Below are 23,634 nucleotides of genomic sequence, written 5' to 3'. Positions count from 1 at the left end.
TAACAGGAAGTAACTTGTTTTTGTACATTCCACAACATTAGATTAAAAAAGAAACTGTCATTGATTAATACATGAAACATTGTAATCGTGTTATATGAACAATCCACTCTGGGATATGAACATTTTTTATTAAGAATTTACCTCATCTGATCATGTCACTGAGAAATGTTACTCTGTTTTAATCCATGAACACTCAGTCACGTAACACACAAATAATTACCTGACGTAGCATTTAGTTTTCTATTAAATACTCTCGGCATAGGGTGTAGAAAAGATTTTACTCCCTCGAGTCCACCTTGAGTTCAACATATAAACCATATGCCTGAATGAAGGCACGTTTGCTTCCACTCATCTTACAGTTCTCCTCCTGTTATTTCACCAGACACAAGGGCGCCTTTTGGGAGAAGAGAGTGGTTACCCGAGCTTCAGATACCTGCTCTGTCTCCCTGCAGGCTCCTACAGACACCATGCGTTAACTTCAAGAGGCTCAAGCAGCCTGGGCTAAATGGCACGCTTTCGGGTGCCAGGTGCTCAGAACTGGAGATTGCTTCCCAATGAAAGATCTTTTACGTGACTGTAATCTTTGTGTGGGTTGGATTTATTCAGTCCTCATATGATCCCCATTGGATTTGCAACCGAATGAATATCAACATATGTGTTATTTAGCATGTTTATGTCAAGGAATTGTAATTGTAAATCGTAAGGGAATGATTTTGAACATCAATATCACAGTGTCACAATAAGTTAGATAATAATTTCATGGATTTTCTGCAGTGAGATGATTATGATGATGATGATGATGATTATTATTATTAGTTAGTTAGTTAGTTAGTTAGTTAGTTAGTTAGTTAGTTAGTTTTGGTGAATTTTGGTGAAATTATCTGCCACACATTCATTAGTGATATTCTTATTTTGCAGAATTATTTATTTGTTTGTTTGTTTGTTTGTTTGTTTAATTAATGAACTATGCTTCTTTTCTGTGTTTTTAAGCTCTTCCCCACAAAAGCGTTCGTCTCCAAACACCACATGGGACAACAGCGTCATTGGATGACCGAGCATGAAAAGCCAAATGGTTCATAAATGTGTTAAATGTAGTAAGGCCTGGAATTCAATCCCACAATCTCCCCCAAACCTCAGGATCTCATGCTCATTCAGACAAACACCTCTTTACTCGTGTACAGCTATCATTAATAATAATAATAATAATAATAATAATAATAATAATAATAATACACTGTATGTGTCTTCACCTGTAGGAGTTTTATAGAAGATTCCTGTTTTGCTTAATTTTTTTCTGATTTCGGAAGAAAAATAAACCCAACAATAATCTGCAGCAAAAAAAAATCAAGTATTTCTGAAATTTTCGAGAGAAAAAAAAAATTATAATCTGTTGTGGTTTGGACCCCTTTGGCTTTCTATATGGCAGATTTTGGAGGGCGGCTGTTCCGCACCCGCACAGGCCACTTCATCCCCATTGTTGTGATCTGCTTCGGTATAAATGCGGACTGAACCCTGTTTATAAAGACAAACCTGGACATTACTTTAAAAAAAAAACCCGACACGATACGATAAGATAATTGGAAATCATTTTTTGGTTGATTTGCAGCTGCGCTCACAACTCCCGCATCAATCACACCATCTGTCCAAAATTTGGAGATCTCGGTGCGTAAAAAGCGCGTTTATTTCTCAAGGACACAAGAATGGAATCAGGGCGTCGGAGGTCCTGAATTCTTCAGTCCTACATGCGATCTTTAGTTGTGGATCATGGACGTGATCTAAAGTGTGTGTGTGTGTGTGTGTGTGTGTGTGTGTGTGTGTGTGTGTGTGTGTGTGTGTGTGTGTGTGTGTGTGTGTGTGTTATGAGTGAACAGTCAGCAGTGTGATGATAGGAGACGCGATGACGCTGCTGTCTCTTCTGGGTCGCATCATGCGTTATTTCTTGCTCCGGCCGGAGACTTTGTTCCTCCTGTGCATCAGCCTGGCTTTATGGAGCTACTTCTTCCACACGGACGAGGTGAAGACCATTGTCAGGTCCAGTCGGGACGCCGTCAAGATGGTCAAGGGCAAAGTAGCCGAGATGATGATGATGCAGGACATGAACGGCGGAGGCCTGCAGGTGATGGAAGGGGAGTTCTCCAAGACTTGGGGCTTCAATAGCCACAACGTGGCTGTGTATTCCATCCAGGGCCGTAGAGACCACATGGAGGACCGTTTCGAGGTGCTCACAGACCTCACCAACAGGAGCCACCCGTCCATATTTGCCATTTTTGACGGCCACGGTGGTGAGGTACAGTACATTAAACCAGAGTCAAAGAAAAAGCATTCATAACGTTATGTTGCTTGTATTACAAATAGATGTGATTTTTTATTATTTTTTTATATGCATGAATCCCACATCAAAATCCTAGAGGGAATTTTCCACATATTGGTCCTGATGTGAGGACCAGCTGGCATTTCATTCCATTTAACCCACTAGAGGAGGGAGGAGGGTACATGTGTTCCTGTTTGTTTGTTTGTTTTTTTAATTAGAAATGCGGATCTAAATCAATCCATATCTGATGCTTCTGTCTTAGCATTTAAAAAAAGGAAGCCGTTTCATCAAGAAGACGTGTAATATTAGATGAAGGCAAAGTAAATCACACCCCTTGTATTCACTTCCTTAGCTATCTACCCCAGTACACTTTTGTCTCTCTGTTTCAAAGATATCGTTCAAGCGAATTCCACAATCTCAGACAAATTTCCATTCTAATTATAAAATAAATAAATAAATGTCCACGTCCATGTGAAGGCAAACAAATCATTAGTAAATTATTTAGCCTGCAGGCTAAATAAACAATACGGCTCTAGCTTTGGCAAATGAAGAGTTAACAGATTTTTAACTGGGGAATAAAAAATAGTCCATCTGTAGACATTTTACTGTTAAAATTACAAATAATATATTATATAACCCTGTATTAGCAGATTGAGACCTCGTCATACTGTCATGATTTTAGCTTATCATGTTCTCTCTAGGGGGGCACGGTGGCTTAGTGGTTAGCAGGTTCGCCTCACACCTCCAGTGTTGGGGGTTCGATTCCCACCTCCGGCTTGTGTGTGTGGAGTTTGCATGTTCTCCCCGTGCCTCGGGGGTTTCCTCCGGGTACTCCGGTTTCCTCCCCCGGTCCAAAGACATGCATGGTAGGTTGATTGGCATCTCTGGAAAATTGTCCATAGTGTGTGTGTGTGTGTGTGCCCTGTGATGGGTTGGCACTCCGTGCAGGGTGTATCCTGCCTCGATGCCCGATGACGCCTGAGATAGGCACAGGCTCCCCGTGACCCGAGTAGTTCGGATAAGCGGTAGAAAATGAATGAATGAGTGAATGTTCTCTCTCTATCTTTATGGAAAAAAAGTTCAAAATGACAGCACATGATGATGGATTAACCACAGATTTATTAAATGAAATGAATTGGGGGTAATAACTTATAATGAAAATATAATGAAACTAATCCCAAGGCTTTAGATTGTAGTCAACTAAAACTTACGAGAGTCCAGTTACATAAACGTCCTTTAGAAATGGCTTACGCACTAACATGGCTGAACGCTGACAACAGTGGCCTTTTGAAGCTTGGCTATAGAAGACAGTTTGCAGTGGCTGTCCATATCATGTCTCCGGACACTCATTCACATTAGAGCTATATTTAAAAAACAAAACAAATAGTTTTTATGTAATACTTCGGTAGTGAGTGCGTCTGAATTACGGTGCGTCGGCTGATGAACCCTTTCTTTACAGCATGCAGACTTTGGATCCTGTGCAGCCAACTCAGTCAGTCTGTTCAGATAATCACAAAAAAAAAAGAAAAAAAAGAGGAGTCTCGCTCAGAGAACAATGGCTTCACTTAAAATGGACTACTCTGAGAGCCAGTGAATTCCCTGGGTATTTACATGCTGTATTTGTTCATACTTTCCCTCCCCCAGTCTGAAAGCCATCTGCTTCTAAGACCTCCAAACCCTAGTTCCTCTAGGGATTATACCAGATGCTTAGCTTCATTCCATTCTAGATATTTATCGGTTTAAAATTACACTCCGTCCTGAGATGTCGCTTGATGATTGTGGACGAACTTGCACCGATGAACAGAACCCTGATGCCACGTCGTTCTCTAAGAATAGACCCGGAAGCAGACAAAACAATACATTTGGCTGTATCTATAGCACAATACTGTATTTTATCATGTATTCACTATAACTGCTTCTAAACGATGGACTGCTTGCAAAGATCTTGTATGTAACCTCTGGGTCACTCACGTCCGTTGATGTGGATTCCTTAAACTCCTCAAAACATTTTATGCTAAACATCAACCAACAAGACCTCAATCAAGTTTTCCATACCGTAATAATCTTGTCGTATAATTCATAACCCATAAATAAAATCGTTTTACGTCTACGGTACATTGGTCAAAAATAGAGACAAATTACATGAAGCAGTCGAAATTTATTTTTTTCTTCCCTAAACAGCTAGCGAGCTGGGGAAATGTGACTTTTATAAATGGCTCGGCTCTTAGAGCTTTCTATTAATGGAATCTACCATTCTGGCCTCTGCAGTTCATTTATCACAGATTTAATGTCTATAAATAGACCCGATCTGGTCATGCGTGCTAATTCCAGTGAGCCCAGTTGAAGCTAGAGGTCTAGAAAACGTGCATTGTAACATGATTTAACCCGTACGAATCCCAGAGGTTAAAAGAGCCTGCGGATGGATGGAATCTCAAACGTTGCGTCATGGGATAGCAAGAGCGTCCGATATTAGCTCACGAAAGGCTCCGAGTCGCCGGACTGCGGCTCGCAGCGTATTTTGACGTTAAGTGTAAACTCACAGTTAAATTCGTGCCATCGTGATTCCTTTATGGTTCAGTTGTGAGAGGTGAGACTGAGACAGGTGCAGGTATATTAGGGACTTTTTTGTGTGTAAAGAGGTCACCTTGGGTCATACCTTCTCTTAATCCCTCTTTGTTCTCAAGTGACATAGAGATCCTGTCAATAATTCAGCGTGAAAGGCGACACCGTGGTGGAAAAAAAAACTAAAAATAGAATATAAATGTAGATATAAATCCGCAGTAGTATCTAAACTTAAAGGGTGAGCCATTGTCTAGTTCTATTGTAGGAGAGCCATTCAAAAGAAGTCCTGTGCAGATCTTTAGAAGGTATAAAAATAGCAGCAGGGACGACAAACCGGGCTCCGGCGTTCTTTTTGACGACGGATATTAAATCGCGTTCGCCTCTCTGATTTCATTATGGTCAGGGGGAGGAATCAGGAGAGAAGAAGAATTTGAAAAATGCGGGTTAATAAAAACACACAGAGGGAAGTAACGATGAGGCATCGCAAAGCTCAGATTTCTCCTGAGTAATCGTAAATATTATGGTGCATCTCACTTAAGGACACCGTGTGAAGGATACGTAAAGAATAAAATGCTTTTATAAGCAACTCTTGGTGTCCTTCGTATAGGCGGCTGCTGACTACGTGAAGGCTCACCTGCCCGAAGCCCTGAGGCATCACCTGCAGGTTTACGAGCGCGAGAAGAAGGACAGCCAACTCTCGTATGCCTCCATTCTGGAGCAGCGCATCCTCGCCATAGACCGAGACATGGTGGAGAAGTTCTCTGCCTCACACGAGGAAGCAGGTGAGTGAGATAAACCATTTATAACTCCCACTGGATTTGGATTACTTGGAGTAAAACCTTCTGCCTTCGTCTGTAGGCACTACGTGTTTGGTGGCTTTGCTCTCTGATCGAGAGGTGACAGTGGCGAATGTGGGAGATTCGCGTGGCGTGTTGTGCGATAAGGACGGTAACGCTGTGGCGCTATCTCACGACCACAAGCCCTATCAGCTGAAAGAGCGCAAGAGGATCAAACGCGCAGGTGAAAAAAAGAGAGTGTTGTTTGTCGACCTAAACTAAACGTACCTTAGATAGGTTTTTTACTGTAAGGGGCTTAATCGACCTTCCTCTCTCTCATACAGGGGGCTTCATCAGTTTCAACGGCTCGTGGCGAGTGCAGGGCATCCTGGCCATGTCACGTTCTCTGGGCGACTACCCACTGAAGAACCTCAACGTAGTGGTGCCCGACCCTGATGTCCTGACCTTTGACCTTGACAAACTACAGCCCGAGTTCATGATTCTGGCCTCGGACGGACTGTGGGACGCATTTAGCAACGAAGAGGCGGTGCGCTTCGTCCGCGAACGCCTCGACGAGCCGCACTTCGGAGCCAAGAGCATTGTGTTACAGTCATTCTACCGCGGCTGCCCCGATAACATCACCGTCATGGTGGTAAAGTTCAAAAGCACCAAGAACGGAGACTAGTGCTTCATTTTTCTCTCTAGGACTTTTCTACGTACATAAACACCAACACACGCTTCCTAAGAATATCGTGTTTTTTTTTCCGACGTGCCAAACGGACGCCCTTTTAAAACTTTTCCGTAATCTAACCTGACTGACGCTGACCTGAGGGAGAAGTGGCAACAAATTGGCAACTGAACATGCATTTATTTTTTTATTTAATATTAAAAAAAAAAATTCAAATTTTTTGCCTGAACATATCATATGGGTCTTGAATTAATGACATGGATGCTGCTTGTGATCTGCTATAAACCCCATTGCGGGGGTTAAAACTTTAAACTTGGTGATTCAAATAAAAGGAAAAAAAAAGAAAATCACTCTGCTTTTCTAATTTATTGCTGCAAACTGGGTTTTGCTTGTGTTTGATCATGTCATAGAGTCTGATTATGCTAAAAGTGTGTACCTTACAGGAAGTGATGTCATGCTAGCTCAGGCACTAACTGCCCACTTCCTGTTCCAATATCACTTCCTGTTCTGTGGCGTAAATAAGGGTTCAATATGTGACAGAGTTTAATTAAAAATAATAATAAATTGATGGTTGCAAAAGTATTCACCCCCTCTTGGTAAACACTTGTTAGTAACAGCTTCGACTGAGCGTCTCTAGTCTTGAGAGAGAGGGGGTGTGTGTGCAATATTTATGCAAGACACTGTATAGTCCTGCTTTTGGATTAAACACCTCAAGTGACCATTTGGTCATCAAAGTAAATAAAAACCCAGAGAACTTATGGAGGTGTAAACATAAGTATTGGCCAAGCTACAGGGAAAGGTAGGTAACATACGTAATTGATATTACAGCCGCAGCCACGTCGTCGTTGATTCATGGCTCTGTTCCTGGCAGAGGTTCGTTCCATCTTGGCCACATGGTCAGATGAGCTCTCTGAAAATAGCGCCTGTGTTGTAGATCCAAATATTTGAAACATTGACTTGTGTTACTTCAGCTCACACAAAGTCCATGCTCAGTATCTGCACCGTTACTGGAACTGACCACATTGATTAGTGCAGTGTTAAAAAAAGGACCGGTATAAAGCTACACACACACACACACACACACACACACAGCTCTCGAGCATCTTGGTTCAGTCATAACAAGCGTGTAGAAGAATATGGGTCAGTGTGGACCGAAATCTTTCAGCGATTCTCACATGCTTTGTCTGGGATCCACAGGTTCCATGTGTGAGAACTTAACCGCATCCTTTAAAATGACGCCTGCGATTCGGGTCGTAGAAAACGGGATTTGTCTCATTTCACGCTTGAAGAGATACTTGGGTGTATCGAAGGACCGAAGGAAGCACGGTTGTGCTGGGAAGAGCAGGAGAAGCAGCTGCAACTGTACAGCGCTGGTTTTCGTCGAGGACCTGGCTGGGGGAGTTTGGATGACACCTGAAGAAAACAGAGGAAGAACTTGAGAAGAGGAAAACAAACTTTCGAGGATATATATATATATATACGCTGGTGACGACGGATCTGAGGATCTGGAGGTTGCGCAATCAGCCTGAATGCCGGGAGAAGAACATGTTTAAGGCTTGGAATTACATCTTGCTAACATATGTAAAATTCCAGCTATTTTTTTTATCTTTAAGGGAAATTTCTTGATTTAAACCAGAAGTTTAGGAAAGCTTCAGTTGACCGACATTAATTCTATTCTTCTTGACTTTCTTTCTTTCTTTCTTTGGAATGTTGGGAAATCGATTCGAGGACTTTGCAGTATGAAAGATTTTCATCCAACAAATCTTTTAAAAAGTTTCTGGCGTATGATTTTTTCGGGGGTGAAAAAGCTCTACCCGTCTTTTTTATTGTTGTTTTTTTCTGGAAGATGAATCACTTTTGGTTCTGAATCAGTATGTGACCGCAAACTAATGCCAAGATATCCGATTGATAAGTGTATGAAATCGTGATGCTTCATCGGCGAGATCCGATCTGCGTCACGATGAACACTCACACAATATGTAATATTCTTTAGAAACCATGCATGGGTCAATTTCCTGCATTATCTGCCCCTGAAGGGTTATTAGGTTCCTTATTGTGGTTTTTACACTGAACCACCCAACAATGGCTCTCTCTCTCTACCTAACAAATGGACCAAAGCAAAAGAACAAACCAAAGAACCATCCAGAGATCTACAGTTGCACAGATGTCCCATTCCACCGGTTCCTGTTTCAACCGATATAAACAAATTATGACATAAACTCTGTCGGCTTTCAGTGTGAGACGTGTTTTTGCTTCTGTTGGGTAACTTTACATGGAATTTAGTGGTTGAAGATAATATGTTGAAATTTTAGATGCCTAAGAACAAGAACTCGCGGTATCTCAGAGAGCGGACGTGGGTTTGATGTTGGCATTTATTGTAGAGATGGATACATTTGTGTGGAAAAATTAGCTGTTTAGTTTTTTTTTTTCTACTTTTTAATGAATATTGCCCCTAGTGGGAGCAATTAGTAGGCTTGATAATAAAAACTGTAAAACCTTAGGAAAAACCACCAATCCTTAAAGCCCCGAGTGTCTCCTTTCAATAATAATCAGGCTTGGCGTGTAACGTTACTTGTGGCTTTGTGTTGGAGTCACCATCATACTTTGCCCCCTTGTGCTTTGCCATAAAGTTTTGAGATCAGATAAGTGGGTAATAAATCAACCAGTGAAGATAAAAAACAAACACAGATCCGCAGTAAGGTGGAATTCGTGCATATCCTGTAATGGGGCTAAAGGGATCGAAGCTCCCGGATGCTCGCATTCTTCTCTTGGGTCTGGATGGAGCCGGGAAATCCACTCTGCTCTTCAAACTGAAATACGACGAGTTATTCTGCACCGTCCCAACCATCGGCTTCAACGTGGAAATGATGGAGGCCAAGCAGAACAGGAGGAAAATCACCCTGACTGTGTGGGATGTCGGCGGTCAGGAGAAGATGAGACAGCACTGGAGGAGCTACTATCAAGACACGGCGGGGCTCCTGTTTACTGTCGACTGCTGGGACAGGACGCGTCTGAACGAAGCCCAGAGTGAACTGGAACGAGTGCTGAAGAACGAGCACCTCAGAAGACTTCCTGTGGTCATCCTGGCTAACAAGCAGGACAAAGATGGAGCCCTGACAGCTACTGAGCTCACAGAGGCATTTAACCTGAGGAAGACTTGCAGCGACAGGGACTGGTTCGTTCAGCCTTGCTCGGGAAAGACCGGAGCCGGAGTTCCGGAAGGGTTCAGGAGGATGGCACTCTTGGTGGAAACCACCTCCGATAACAACATTAAAGACACGGTCAAGTATCTAAGAAAGACCATAAAGAAGTAGCTAATGAATGTGATCCAAGTCTCTTCTTGATTAAAATATCCAGAACTTCTGACCAGGAAGAAGTACTTCTCTGAATTTTTGGTTTTAATTTCATGTCAAAATTAATTTTCTTTACTCTGAGCTGAAACACTTTAAAGCAGGTTTTGTTTGTTGAATCCTGGATTTATTTCTTGAATTTCATGACTTTAAATAAAATAAAAAGAAACCAAAACAATGAATCAAGTGCACTGTGCTGTTGAACAAAGGCCACTCTCAGGTCCAAACTGAGGAGCAGAAGTAGTTATTCAAGGCATTTACTGTTTATTTATTCAAAAGAAATATCACTTTGGATTGAGCAGGTTATCAGCATAATTATATGAGCAAATAAAGTGAGTAGAAATAAAATAAAATAATTTAGGATGTATTTATTTATTAGCTATTCATTTTTGCTCACTTTAAAGACTAAATAATGAATTAGTTGTTTAAGGTTTTAAAGTATTTTGTTAAAACTTGGAAAAGGGACTCCTTAGTGTTTGATCCATGACATTTCAGGTTTAAAGCAGATTACTGGATTATACTTTGAGAACAAAACAAGGATCATATGATTGTGTTGGCATTGTGGTGATATTATGACTCGTGCATGATAAAAACGTGCTGAAATAAAAACACTTCAATGCAGTATTGTGTACAAATCAATGGTTTTATTCAGTACAAAAAACGGCAGACAGAAGGCAGGGCGTAGAAAATGAGTGCACGATTTAAAAAACAAAGGCACAATAAATTAGAGCTTTCACTGCTTCTTTGCCTCGTGATGTATAAAAAAGTCTTTTGTCGAGTCTGTTGACAGAAGTTCATTTTAAGCCCCAAGCATGGCTAAACATTTGTGACCCACATACAATTATTTATGACACTTTATGAGAAGAAAAAAAAACAACAACCCATTTTCTGTCACGTTTCTACAGTTAATGCCGATTTCGGGGGTGCATTTATGCTCCCCGAAACGAGAAGGAAATTCAGTGCAAATGGATTTTGTTTGAGTGGAATTGAATGTTATCCTTGCTTTGTTTGAGAACGTGGGTTGCATTGAGTCGTAACTGGTTATTAATTGGTCATCTACGGTTTCGTCATTTATTTAGCCAAAAATGTCACAGGAAACGAGACCTGGGAAAAGAAACAGATGAGAATTTAGTCAACAAGAATTGTAACTTGATTTATTTCAGTTTATACAACTGAGCAATTGAGGGTTAAGGCCTTGCTCAAGGGCCTTTAAGGGTAATCTGATCTGTAGTCCAGCACCTGAACCACTAGACTACCACCCTATATGCTTGTATGTTGATTTCTTGTGCACACTAATGCTACAGAACATACGTAAGAACAGCATATCATTTCTCACCAGTGGCAGGAAGCGTCAGACAAACGAACAGAGCTTTTGTGTCCTGAACGGGTTGGTGCTGGAGGACACGCCGGTGAGCAGAGGATCCTGGAGTGCATTCTGCATACAGAACTGCTGGAGCTCAGCCGCCGCCTGAGACACCTGAAAGAAAAACCCCACGTAACGTCATGCTGTTGAATCCTCGGTTCTGATTGGTCAGAAGGTTTCTACACGGTTTTCTGTAAAAAGAAGCTGTTTTTATCAATTTCAGTGGAGAAAATAATTAAATAAATTAAAAAAAAAATCTTGTGGGTGGGGGGGGGTTGAATAAGTAAATAAATAACTGTCGGGGGGGATAGAATACATCAAATGTGATCTTCACTAAATAAACGCATTCAATTAAATGCAATGCAATAACATAACGAATTGATGTGTGGATAATAATAATAAACACTAAAAGCAACAGATTAGAAACCGGAAATCAGCTTCTTTGCGTCAGCGCCTGCTTTAAATAACAAAATCCGCGCACCGGTAACATATTTATATACAAACACACACCGCTTAAAATGTATTCAATACCGCAGGAAGTGTATTTTAAATATTTATCTACGATTTGTTTGTAATTCGTTAAGGCGACACACACACACAGGCCCACACCCGCATCCGGCTAGCCGAGTTAGCATCGAGCTAACATGCTAACAGGCTAACCGAAACAGACCGACAGAACAAACGTTCACACCTTCACCCTGTTGATATTCGCCTCGAATCGAAGCTGCTGCACGACCTTTTTCATCGCGTTAACATTAGATGATCCGGACATTGTGGCAAATTCACACAAAAAAACAACAACAAACCGAACACTGTTTCCGTTATTTGGAATAAAAAGTTTGGCCGCGCCTATGAACTACGGAAAACGAAGAGGGTCACGTGACGAAGGCGGAGTCAAAAAATCAACGTGCTTTGTGTTCCTTTTGTGTCTTATTTTATTTATTTGTTTGTTTGTTTATTATTTTTAGATATAAATTATTAGAATCAACGATTAAATACAAAGCGTATTTGCCTCAATTTAATAATCAAAATTAATAATTGTTAGATTAATAATTGTTAATAATTGTATATATATGAAAATATAGAGGGCTTTTTTATGTTTGTTATCTATATCAGTACTTTTACACTATTTCATAAATACAACGGTGTAAAAGTACTGATATAGATAACATACATAAATAAAAAAAGCCCTTAAAACAGATTACACCTATATTCTACGGGAATATAGGTGTGTTTTCTGAGAAAAAGCGGCGCCATGGCAATATCGCTATAGCAACCAGATTCGACTAATCACCTGTCGCAGACAAGAGCTAGCATATACGATTGGCTCGCTGATCTCTCTGAACCAGAAGGATTGGAGGGTGTCCGTAATTAATGGGCGCGTTCCAAATGCCTCCATGTTGTCTTTAGAAGTGCACTACGTAGTATATTAAAAACAATAGCGCAAGCGTCCTACATAGTGCACTAAATGTCTAATGAGGACGTGTTTGGATTCCAGTTCAAGGCTAATTTATTTTACCTCATTCAGCTTTCACTACAAGTTGATTTGTTCTGTCAGAGTGTACGGAGTTTATTAACCCTGATATTCAGCCAAATTTACTTAAAATAATGTTTTATTATCCTAATGTACTTAATCACAAAACTGGATGCTTTGCTACAATATGGTGAGACTTTCTATTCATTTATTAAAAACAGGATTATTACAAAAAGAAAAACATTTACAACTGATTAGTAAAGTTAAATGCCTGATAATTAAAGTTTAAACGTTTTAGTTCAATATTAAAGTTATAAGGGAGGGTTTTCTTCTTATTCTTATCATTCTTGCTATTGATATTAGTAAATAACTCAAAACTCACTACATTAAATAGCCGACAGAGGGCGCACTAGCAAGCTGAGCCCATTTGTTATGAATGTGTGTGTGTGTGTGTGTGTGTGTGTGTGTGTGTGTGTGTGTGTGTCTGTGTGTGTGTCTGTGTCTGTGTCTGTGTCTGTGTCTGTGTCTGTCTGTCTGTCTGTGTGTGTGCCTGTCTGACTCTGTGTGTGTGTGTTTCTTACAGGCTGGCAGCCACAAAGGCCAGAAAGATGAACCGTCGTGATCTACTCAAGGTTAACGTTCAGAGTACATGGTGAGAATAACAGTGCTTGAGGATACTGGGTTCTGATTGGTCAGAAGGTGTTGATGTTGTTGTTTTGTTTATTATTGATGAATCAATGTTTTTCTTTGTTGTGGATGTGGATGCACAGCACTGACATTATGGACTACGTGTTGGTGCGAGTGCCTTCTCTGGCTGCAGGTCTGCCTCGGCCTCGTTTCTCCCTTTACCTGTCGTCCCAGCTGCAGTACGGAATCGTGCTCGTCTTCCACCGCCAGTGCCAGCTACTGCTAGGTGTGTGTGTGTGTGTGTGTGTGTGGTGAAAAAAAACACAACATACACCATGCTCTTTCTCTTTCTTCCTTTTTTTGTCCAACATCTTTGTCATAAATAAATCTTTTTCCTCAGAGGAAATCCAGGAGGCCATTGACAGACTGCATCGTTACCACGTACAGGCGCAGATCGACATGGTGCCTGAGGAAATCAGGTCAGAAGTCTTGTATAAACCCATAATAGCTCTCCACTGTCCATCCGTCCTTCCTTCCTTCCTTCCTTCCATCCTTCCACCTTTTATTTCGGTATGATCGGTATTAATTTGAAACTTCCTGTCCTTGTGACTGGTGGGGAAGAAGCTAAACTTCTTGAGCTTTTGCTTGTCTTTCATTTGTTTCAGACAAACTCAAACGCTTCCCGATGCTCTCGCTCTTCTAACCGAGACAGAGGGGGCCAGAGATCCGTTTTTCGGCTCGATAGAGTTCGGTTTGCCCAGTCCAACTAGCCTCATGCAGGTAACCATCAGCCTACCAATCTCCCTCTCTCTCTTTCTATCTCTGTATCTATCTGTCTATATACACACACACCTATATATCTATCTTGGTTCCTTGATTGACAGCTGGCTCAGGAATTGGGTGTGGTTTCGCCAGAGAGTCTACATTCTCCACCAGTGGAAGGTGAGCAGGAAGGAGCACCGTGTTAAATCTAATGCGATACACACCGTTTTTATTATTATTATGCAGTTTATGTTCCATTCCTTTGGATGAACACGTAGTAAAATCTAGTAATGCAGAGATAAGAAGACACAAAGGGTGTGGACAATATTTTTTTCTCACCACAGGCATCACAGCGAGTCAGGAGTCGATCACAATGACCGAGCGGCAACCTGTTATCATGCAAGAGCCTGAGGTGTCGATCATTAGTGTTGCCGTAGCAACTTGCCATAGTAAATGCATTGTAATTATAAAAAAAATAATAATAAAATAAAGGTTGATAATTCCTCCTGATGTCTTTGCAGTTTGAAGGGGCGGAGTTGCAGGAGATCAACATGATTGAAATGCTGCTGGAGCAATCGGATCAGTTCCCGGAAGGTAAGTGCGTTCCCTCGTGTTCCATTTTTTTAAGAATAAATAGTCAGACGGGATAAAAAAATGGGATTTGAAACCAAAAGGTAGCCTTTGAAAACGAAAATTTGAAAGTAAATTTGTGCTATATCTTTGTTTCACGAAATCACGAGTCACAACAACATTCGTTGAAGAAACGAAGGACTGTAGATGAGGGTTAGAGATTGGGGCGTATTTTTTTTTTAGGTGACGAAGAAACAGGGCGTGAAGCAGAGCGTGCGAGGAAGCGCGAGAGAAGAGAAAGAGATAGGGAAAGAGAAGAGGTTTTAGAAAGGGAACGAGAGCGAGAGGCAGCAGAAGTGGAGAGGACGAGGGATCTGACGGGGTCTACCCTCATGGAGCTGTAGGTCCATATTAAAAAGACAAAACAGCTTTTAAGAGAAAGAGACGACGAGTCCGAGTCGTTTGGTATAGTTTAAATGTGTCAGGTTTCATCCTGGAATCAATCCCATCATCCAGGGCTCAAAGCACAGAAGTACCAAGCCGTGACATCGTGTCTGTGGGCGAGGAGGTGGACCTGCCCACTGCGATGCCCGAGCCAGCCGCGAGAGAGAGGACCCCGGAGCCCGTCACTATTCCACCATCCCCACCTACCCCGGAGAGGAGGGAGCTGCGGAGGGAGAGTCCTCGCCTGGAGGAGGTTTGTAGAAGGCTAAACTTATATTACAAGGAGCAGTAAACACGAACACATTTCCAATTCAGTCAGTAGTCAGTAGTTTGTTCTGAATGCCGCTCTCAGTGCCATTAGTATCCATTTCATTTTTATGTCTCATTTGTCAGTGGTTTCAGACGAACTGTAGTTTCGGTAGTTCCTGTATTTTTGTTTGTTTGTTTTGAGCAGTTTTGACAGTAGTTTGTTGATTTCCTGTTTCACATTCAGGAGTTTCACTTTTAGTAGTTTGTCAGTAGTTATTTGTAGTTTTATTGTCAGTCGTTCCTCTCTGTTACAGCTTGTCCCAATCCCAGAAGCCCCTGCGGAGAGACGAAGGAGGAGGAAGAGGCAGCTGGTTTTTATGGACGAAGAGATACAGATATCCCAGGATGCACTGCAAGCCCAGATTAACGACCCAAGCATTGAAATCAGACCTTTAGTAAGATGACAGTTTGATCCATCGTACGATACTTGTGTAAAGTCTCGTTTTGACTCACAGTCCCGTGTCATAACGTTCATGAAAACTGGGAACCTGTTGTGATTTCCTTCCCAGGAGGATGTTCTGATCAGACCACCTTCTGAAGTGAGCGAGCCGAAGGTACTTCTCAGTAACCCCTGCATGAGTGAGTAACCGGTTAATCCCTGAACCTGTTATACACCTGGCTGAAAGAACGCTGAAATTAAGACAAACTACTGACACTGAAAGTGTCTAAAATGTTGTTTTTCATTTCACTCTCAGTAGTTTTTTCTCCCCCCACATTCAGTACTTTCACTTTCAATGTCCGTAATTTGTGGACCTTTTTTAGTTTTACTGTCAGTAGCTACAGTTTCAGTCAGTTTTTCAGTCAGCATTTTTAGTTTTTGTTCAGTTTTTTTAAAAAATAAATACCTTTCATTTCACTGTCAGTAGTTTGTGGGATTTTTCAGGTTTGTTGTCAGTACTTTCAGTTTCATTGTTGGTATGGTGTGTGTTCTTTCTGTTTTTGTCATTAGATTTAATATCCTTGTCAATATATCATGTTACATTCCAGTTGTAATGTCAGTACTTTCAGTTGTAATGTCAGTACTTTCTGTTTTAAAGTCAGTACTTTCAGATATACTATCAGTAATTACTGTTTTTGTTTTTTTTAGTAGTTTCCGTTCCAGTGTCAGTTATTCAGTTTCTCTCTTCATAACTATTAGTATGTTTTTTTTTCATTTATTGCTGTCACTCGTTTCCATTTCTTTCCAGGCCGGATTTTCATTTTTAGTTTTATTCAGTCTGTGTTCTATTTTTTTTTATTATTATTTATTTTTATAACGGTTTTTAATCTTGAAACCTATGATTTTGCTAAGTTTTCGTTGTCATCACGCAGAACTTCCCGCTGAGATTCTGGAGCTGTGGAAGCAGGGCGCGGTCATCCCTCACATCCCTCCACCCAGACGACACAGGGAGGGTGAAGAGGACCTGGAGGCTGTACGAGAGAGAGAAAGGGGAAGAGAGGAACAAGAAGAGGGAGAGCTCAGGGAGGTCAGAGGCTTTATTAATGAGACAGAATTTAACCATTCTATAATAATATGAACCCAGAAACAGTATTGTGTTTCACTGTCATTCAGTAGTTTGTGATGTTTTTGTATTAAAAGTCAGTAGTTCTGTTACTTTCAGTTTTAGAGTCAGTACCATATTTTCATTGATTTCTCATCAGTAGTTTCTGTGCATTATTTTCAGTTTAACTGTCAGGATTTTGGAGTGTGTTGCTTTCCATTTTAGAGTCAGTAGTTTGTGTCATTTCTCAATTAACTTTGACTTTACAATCTTATTTCCAACAAGTGGTTTATGTTTATGTTTATTTTAGGGTCACAGTCGGACGTTTGCTTTCGTTCCATTTTCACAGTCAGTAGTTTGTTCATTTCCATTTTATGGTCAGTAGTTTGTGCTATTTGTAATTTCATAGTCAGTAGTTTATATTTGTTTCAGTTTCATAGTCAGTAGTTGTCTTTGGTTTGACTGACTGACCGTTCGATTCAACCAATTGCCTAAAAGAGGGGACGTGCAGAAGGTCCATAAGGAACGCTGACAGAACAACAGAACGTCTACACTGGTGAAAAAGCATTACTTTTGTTATTTTGCAGATGCCCACAGAGATTGTGGAGTCAGGCGTCTCCCGATATGATACCCCAGGTCAGATACTGGCACACAATTATGGTCCAAAAGTCTACAATCAGCTCTCATTAAACGAGTTCACCATGACGTCTGAACTGTATATTCAGATAAATGTCTATTTCCAGTTTCCTCTCTGGTCATGGAGGTGACAGACAGAGAAATCTCACCTTTGGAGACTCCTGAGACTCGACGGTGAGAAGCAAGGGATTGTAATGCAGCATGTTTGCAGTTCTACTCAATGCGCACACACACGCACACACACACACGTTTTACTGACGTTCCAGGTTTTTTTTACGTCTGTAGGTCTCCCGTTCCCGTGTCCGTGTGTGGACTGGAGGACATTCCAGAGGAGCGAGTCCCTGAACTGGAGGACGTCATGATGGATGTTGATCCTCTCAAGTAACAATGCAGAATATTATAAGAACACTAACTGTGTGGTTTTTATTTAACATATGAGTAGTTTTGTTTTGCTACAGAAGAGAAAAAAAATCAGCAACTTGTTCTGGAAAGATCTGTGTTGTGTGTCCACAGGCGATTGGCTGCTCTTGGTGAGGATGAAGCCACGTTTCACTCCGTTCTACCCCCTAAAGTCACACGCAGAACCATCAGTCAGGCTTTCTGGAGGCTGCTAGGTAATATACCATACTCTCAGACTCTCTCTCTCTCTCTCTGTATCTCTCTCTCTCTGTCTCTGTTTCTCTCTGTCTCTGTTTCTCTCTCTCTCTCTCTCTCTCCCTCTCTCTCTCTGTGTATCTCTCTCTCTCTCTCTCTCTCTCTCTCTCTCTCTGTCTCTCTCTCTCTGTCTCTGTTTCTCTCTGTCTCTGTTTCTCTCTCTCTCTCCCTCTCTCTCTCTGTGTATCTCTCTCTCTCTGTCTCTGTTTCTCTCTGTCTCTGTTTCTCTCTCTCTCTCTCTCTCTCTCTCTCTCTCTCTCTGTGTATCTCTCTCTCTCTCTCTCTCTCTCTCTCTCTCTCTCTCTCTCTCTCTCTCTCTCTCTCTCTCTCTCTGTGTATCTCTCTCTCTCTGTCTCTCTGTCTCTCTCTCTCTCTCTCTCTGTCTCTCTCTCTCTCTGTCTCTCTCTCTCTCTGTCTCTCTCTCTCTCTCTCTCTCTCTCTCTGTGTATCTCTCTCTCTCTCTGTCTCTGTCTCTCTCTCTCTCTCTCTGTCTCTCTCTCTCTCTCGTTTTGATTGGACTCGTGTTTTATCAGAGCGGATCGACATGAAAGAGGTCACGGTGCGACAGGACAAGCCGTACGGCGACATCATCATCTATGTGACACAGCAGCCTCGTCAGATCGAGATGCCGCCTGTGTGATTGCTTATTTATTTATTTATCTATTTTTATTTACATGCATTTTTTACTTTTAGAAAGTTAAACGTAGATTGTTCGCGAAGTTCATGAAGCATTGTATTAACATTTTAGACACTATTACAACGCAGTGACGATTTTATATAATGAAATGTTCTCGACTCCGAATGAATTTATTTATATATCGTTTTTTTAACGGATTGAAATCGAGTTCCGCTTCACGTATTGAAGGTTCTTTACTACACTCGCATTAAACGTATTTAAAGTTAAACGTTATCAGAATTTGAAGGATTTATTATGTGTGTATTTTACATTCTTTCTTCTTTTTTAACTTGTTTTTACACTTTAATGTAACAAGTCATGTGCTGTTTTAGGTCACATGGTCTGGATTGTCAAAGGAACAGGAAACACTTTTTTTTGTGGCTTTGGAAAGTGAAATATTTTATTGTGTCTGTCCAAAAAAAAGGAGAAATAAATACAAATGTTTAGAAAATGACAGAAAAATACGGACTCGTGTGACTTTATATGACAGACGTGTTCATAAGACTTTTTTAGCGTCCTACTTAAGTACATCAAAAGAGAGAGAGAGAGACACACACACAGAGGGAAAGAGAGAGAGAGACAGAGAGGGAAAGAGACAGACAGAGAGAGAGAGAGAGGGAAAGAGACACAGAGAGAGACACAGAGAGTGAGGGAAAGAGAGAGAGAGGAAAAGAGAGAGACACACAAAGGGAAAGAGAGAGAGAGACACAGAGAGGAAAAGAGAGTGAGAGACAGAGAGGGAAAGAGATACACAGATAGAGGGAGAGAGAGAGAGACACAGAGAGAGAGAGAGACACACACACAGAGAGAGAGAGAGAGAAAGAGGGAAAGAGAGAGACACAGAGAGAGAGAGAGAGAGAGACACGTTTACGTTGTCGTTCTCCGTATAACTCAACAAAGCATGTGATTAAAAAAAACACATTCATACTACAACAACATATTTAGCTTTAAAACCAAAATGATTTTATTTACAGGTAACAACACTGAGTACATTGTTATTAATATATTAATAAGGACAAAAACATTCATCCTACAAAATCTTAAAACTTAAAATTTTAAGTATTCACAAAAAAAAGCATCTAAAAATGTAATTCGCAGCTAAATCCGATATTAATTCAGTAGTACTTAAAGTGTCAGTACTTAGTTACAGACCAATTTCACACATAAAGCTGTTTGCTATTGAGATGTTAAACTACTGACTTTGATTCATCTCGTGTTCAGGTTCGAAGAGAACAAAATAAAAAAAAAGATCATAATGACTAGAGATTTCCTTCATCATCACTTAACAGACACGTTTCGGTAAGAAGTCAGGCGAAAACAAGCAACGAAGTCTCTGTAACGGTGATGTCTGTTCAGTCTTATGTTCTTCATAAAATGTTCAAGCTGGTTCGGTTCCCATGATGTGTCGCCATAAGCAGTTCCATCAGCCTGGTTTCAGGACCCTCGTTAATACGAATATCTTGACAATGGCGTATCCTCTAAGAGATCATCCTGTAGGAAATAATTAATAATAAGAATAAAGATTTGGTAATAAAATAATAATAAAAACAATAATAATATGGTATTATTACCAGGAGAACCCTCAGATCAGAACATCACAACGTGGCTCTAAGCGGTCGTCATTACCTGCTTTGGTTGCTAACGAGACTCCAAAAAAATCAAGATCTCGAGACAGGATTACAGCAGTTGGTTCATGGAGGAAATTTCCTGGCACAGCATCATACCTCTGCATCCGATACAGAATGCCAGCACGATCCATGTTCTCCTACATTATCCCATTGCTGTATTCCATCCACTTTCCTCCTGGTGTTGACTACAAACTAGAGGTCTTCACGGGTCCACTTAGATCCGAAAACCCCAGGTCCGACCCGAGACACGAGCGGGTTCGGGTCTAAAAGTTTCACGTGTGCCTCGGACACGGGTCGGGTATAATAATAGCGGCCCGGGTCTCGGGTAATTTAAAACGAATGTGTTTTTACCGAACGGACCCGAGAAGACTTCTGTATCTCGTGTGTGTGCATCGACTCGAGTCCTTTTCCAACATCTCCTCTGTTTGCCAAGACCGCTTGCGACATGTGTCTGGTGATGTGTGTCTGACGCCATGTGGCTTTTTTCGGGTTTGTCTCGGGTCGGATTTTTCTTTTTTTAGAAATAATAAATTATGCACATCGGGTTCGGGTAAATCTTGGTCTGTTTGTACTACAAAACATCTCTGTATAAAAACTTCAGCCGAATGTAAATACAAACCCTAGAGAAGATCTTCTCGGCTCATTGACATCTTTACGCTGCTATAACTGATGAAAGCATTGTAATGAGGCTCACCATGGGAAGGTCTTGCAGCCTGTGGAATTCAGGATGACTGCTTTGTTGGCGAAATTTAAGGAAGAGTATGATGGAGAGCAGAGCTGTGCTAATGATGAAGATGGAGATCAGGCCGGCAAGCAAAGGATCCAATGGTGAAGGAGACGACACTTTGTCTGAGTCTGAATGGGTGGAAATGGAAACAGCATGGAGTGTGATGCATGCTAAAGGGAATACTCAACTATAACTCTAGGATTATGTCTCCACGTACCTTCATCTCCGACATCTAGTTCTGATGGTCCATCCTGATTGTTCTCTTTCTCCAAAGAAGCAGATCCGGTGATCAAGTCTTTCAGAGAAGAAAGTGGAATAGAAGGTGGAATTGTTGGGATCGTCTCAGAGGTGGTGGATTGAGAAGAGTTTTGATGTTCTTCACTGAGCTTGTTAGATGAAGGAATGGGTGATCCTGGTGTAAAGGTGGTGCTCCTCAGTGGAATGAGGGGAGGAGTGATATCTAAATAACCTACATACAAATGAAGAAAAAAAATAGACTTGTATCAAGAAATGAACATCGATCTATAACATCTTGTCTCAATTAGGGTTTAAATATAACGAGACACAGATGCCAAAATTCACCAGTTGTTCCTCAGCATGAAGAAGAGTTGGTGAAGCCCAAACAGAAAAGAGGACCTGGAAGACGAGTATAAGAATGATACCTTCTGTTGCATTTGTTGATATACTAGGACTAGCGACGCTTTCTTGAGGCCAAACAATGTCCGTCCTGATGTTAGCGTCTGTGTCGGGATCTTCAGAAGCAGTGATCTTTGCGTACGCTTGAGTCGAGGAGGCGGATGCATCTAGAGAGAATAAAATTTGGAAGCAGTTCCCTATTAGATAGGTGTGATTCTGCAAAGCAAAATGATTTCAAAGCATCATCATGCGTTGTAAGATGAGAACCTCTTACATCACTTTGACTCTAAACCTAGAGTGAGATACATCTATCAGTGCTAAATATAGCCCAGTTTCCAGCCTGCAGTATTTAGAAACCTGAGAGATTGTTGAGCTCCCAGAACTCGTAAAGCACTTATTAATGCTTGTTTGCCATAAAATGTGTTTCAGTTGCTAATGAAGCTGAAAATGAAATATATATTGGGTCAACCCTTAGGAGCTGGTGTGCCTGGTACTGAGCTGTGAAAGTCTTTATACGATCGTTCTACTGTATGTGTCAGATCTTCGAACGTCGTGTCAGCATGTGATCCTGAGGCTGTGGCTCATCTTGCCTTCTTTTCCTGTCTGAATCCTTCTGGTCATTTTTTTTTGCTCTAAACTTCTAAAAGTCTTGCACTTGCTTAAGTAAATAATTTCACCTGGATACTGATATTTTGTCCTGTCCTGTCCTGATATTCATCCCAGGCTTGTGCCCTGGATTTTCTTTTGTGTCTGGGTCCTCATGTTGTCTCAGAAGGCCTCTCGTTTTGGATCTAAACATCCATACGAATTTCTGCGAAGCTGCTTTACAGACTGTCACTACATGTCAAGAATTACTTCAGTCTCACCTCGGGCTTTGTCTCTATCCGTGCTAGTGCTGCTGATCTGCTGTGGTGCAGATGGGGGACGAGAGAAGTCCATCTTAATGGGCTCTTTGGGGTCCGTCGTCCTCAAGGCCACCAAGAGGTCAACAGCGTCATTTGGAGACACGGTGGATGCGACTGGAATGGATGCAGAAGACTCGGCTTGAAGGGAGAACAATAAAAAAATTCTGATAAGCTTCATGAGAGTCCAGGTTCAACTAGAGGTGCTTTGGACGTGTGTACAAAGCAGTCATGACCTTTAACTGCTACAGAAGTGCAGAGGGACCAACAAAGCAAAGGAATAATATACGGATGAAAATTATTGCCACCCCTGGTAAGGATGGGTGGGAAGCGATGCAAAAATGCTTGGTGGTTAATTAGCTTGGTTATTAATTGTTTTTGCATCTAGGCATAAAAAATAGACACAAATCTTTATTCAACGACAGACTGATAAATATTCAGCACTAGGCTGTGTTCATTATTATTGAAGAAACTCAAGCGTGTGGTACGGATTTCTAATCCAAGTGTCAGGTTGAAGTTCTCACGTTGAGGAGCTCATTAACAGCTCTGGAAGTGAAATTCTGAACCTTAATTAGTGACAAACCCCAGACAGACACGGTGTATAAACTGAGAGACGGAAAGAAAAGTGAACAGATGAATTATATATATGGACAGAGTTACAAAAACCCTGAGCATTTAATAGCTTTTTTTTTTTTTTATCTCTGAGCCAGAAAACAGTCCTATTTTAGATGATGATGAAAGCTCTTACCTGTTTTTATCAGGAGGGCGACACTCCACACCACACGCACAAGTGCAGCCATAATTCACTCCAGAATTTCTGATGTTCTTTGCGATCTTACACTTTGATCATCATCTCTAAAAATATATCCGATCGTGCGTGTGTGTGTGGCTTTATCACCGAGAGAGAGATATGTCAGACCACACACCCACGTGTGCGTCGGAATGATGGTGTGTGTGTCAGAGGGAGGGAAAGGGGGGGGGGGGCAGAGAGGACACACACACACACACACACACACACACACACACACAGAGAGAGAGAGACAGAGACACACACAGAG

At 41.3% G+C, this 23,634-nt stretch overlaps 5 protein-coding genes across 8 annotated transcripts; 3 read left to right on the top strand and 2 right to left on the bottom strand.

Annotated features, from left to right (window-relative positions):
* Positions 1–1,321: 1,321 nt before the first annotated feature.
* ppm1la (protein phosphatase, Mg2+/Mn2+ dependent, 1La) lies at positions 1,322–6,687 on the top strand. 2 transcript variants are annotated; one of them, XM_027156749.2, is made up of 5 exons: positions 1,322–1,662; positions 1,872–2,287; positions 5,481–5,655; positions 5,732–5,893; positions 5,994–6,687. In XM_027156749.2, the coding sequence occupies exons 2-5, from the start codon at positions 1,883–1,885 to the stop codon at positions 6,332–6,334; spliced, it is 1,083 nt and encodes a 360-aa protein (XP_027012550.1). In that variant the 5' UTR covers positions 1,322–1,662; positions 1,872–1,882; the 3' UTR covers positions 6,335–6,687. The 2 variants fall into 2 exon arrangements, with proteins under 2 accessions (XP_027012550.1, XP_047666867.1); XM_047810911.1 differs by having other exon boundaries at positions 1,322–2,287.
* A 744-nt stretch (positions 6,688–7,431) lies between these two features.
* arl14 (ADP-ribosylation factor-like 14) lies at positions 7,432–9,869 on the top strand. Its single transcript, XM_027156750.2, has one exon. The coding sequence runs from the start codon at positions 9,061–9,063 to the stop codon at positions 9,649–9,651; it is 591 nt and encodes a 196-aa protein (XP_027012551.1). The 5' UTR covers positions 7,432–9,060; the 3' UTR covers positions 9,652–9,869.
* A 442-nt stretch (positions 9,870–10,311) lies between these two features.
* gng5 (guanine nucleotide binding protein (G protein), gamma 5) lies at positions 10,312–11,872 on the bottom strand. Its single transcript, XM_027156751.2, has 3 exons — positions 11,742–11,872; positions 11,024–11,164; positions 10,312–10,791 (listed from the first exon to the last, which is right to left on the bottom strand). The coding sequence occupies exons 1-2, from the start codon at positions 11,820–11,822 to the stop codon at positions 11,039–11,041; spliced, it is 207 nt and encodes a 68-aa protein (XP_027012552.1). The 5' UTR covers positions 11,823–11,872; the 3' UTR covers positions 10,312–10,791; positions 11,024–11,038.
* Positions 11,832–19,145, top strand: LOC113649132 (meiotic recombination protein REC8 homolog). Of its 2 annotated transcripts, none has more exons than XM_047810899.1 (18): positions 11,832–11,957; positions 13,108–13,176; positions 13,295–13,437; positions 13,552–13,630; positions 13,817–13,931; positions 14,036–14,093; positions 14,258–14,325; positions 14,435–14,507; positions 14,727–14,883; positions 15,000–15,180; positions 15,491–15,631; positions 15,746–15,815; positions 16,548–16,702; positions 17,305–17,353; positions 17,461–17,527; positions 17,639–17,734; positions 17,867–17,967; positions 18,541–19,145. In XM_047810899.1, exons 1-18 carry the CDS (start codon positions 11,902–11,904, stop codon positions 18,645–18,647), a joined length of 1,785 nt encoding a protein of 594 aa, XP_047666855.1. In that variant the 5' UTR covers positions 11,832–11,901; the 3' UTR covers positions 18,648–19,145. The 2 variants fall into 2 exon arrangements, with proteins under 2 accessions (XP_047666855.1, XP_027012548.2); XM_027156747.2 differs by lacking the exon at positions 11,832–11,957 and adding an exon at positions 12,236–12,714.
* A 288-nt stretch (positions 19,146–19,433) lies between these two features.
* si:ch73-344o19.1 (serine-rich adhesin for platelets) lies at positions 19,434–23,556 on the bottom strand. Of its 2 annotated transcripts, XM_027156817.2 has the most exons (6): positions 23,325–23,554; positions 22,541–22,717; positions 21,701–21,841; positions 21,256–21,507; positions 21,006–21,166; positions 19,440–20,174 (listed from the first exon to the last, which is right to left on the bottom strand). In XM_027156817.2, exons 1-6 carry the CDS (start codon positions 23,374–23,376, stop codon positions 20,130–20,132), a joined length of 828 nt encoding a protein of 275 aa, XP_027012618.2. In that variant the 5' UTR covers positions 23,377–23,554; the 3' UTR covers positions 19,440–20,129. The 2 variants fall into 2 exon arrangements, with proteins under 2 accessions (XP_027012620.2, XP_027012618.2); XM_027156819.2 differs by lacking the exon at positions 21,006–21,166 and having other exon boundaries at positions 19,434–20,174; positions 23,325–23,556.
* Positions 23,557–23,634: the final 78 nt, after the last annotated feature.

Source organism: Tachysurus fulvidraco, chromosome 1, assembly GCF_022655615.1.
Source record: "Tachysurus fulvidraco isolate hzauxx_2018 chromosome 1, HZAU_PFXX_2.0, whole genome shotgun sequence".
Classification (NCBI taxonomy): domain Eukaryota; kingdom Metazoa; phylum Chordata; class Actinopteri; order Siluriformes; family Bagridae; genus Tachysurus; species Tachysurus fulvidraco.
Note: the sequence above shows the minus strand (reverse complement) of the source record. Positions and strands in the feature narration are given on the sequence as shown.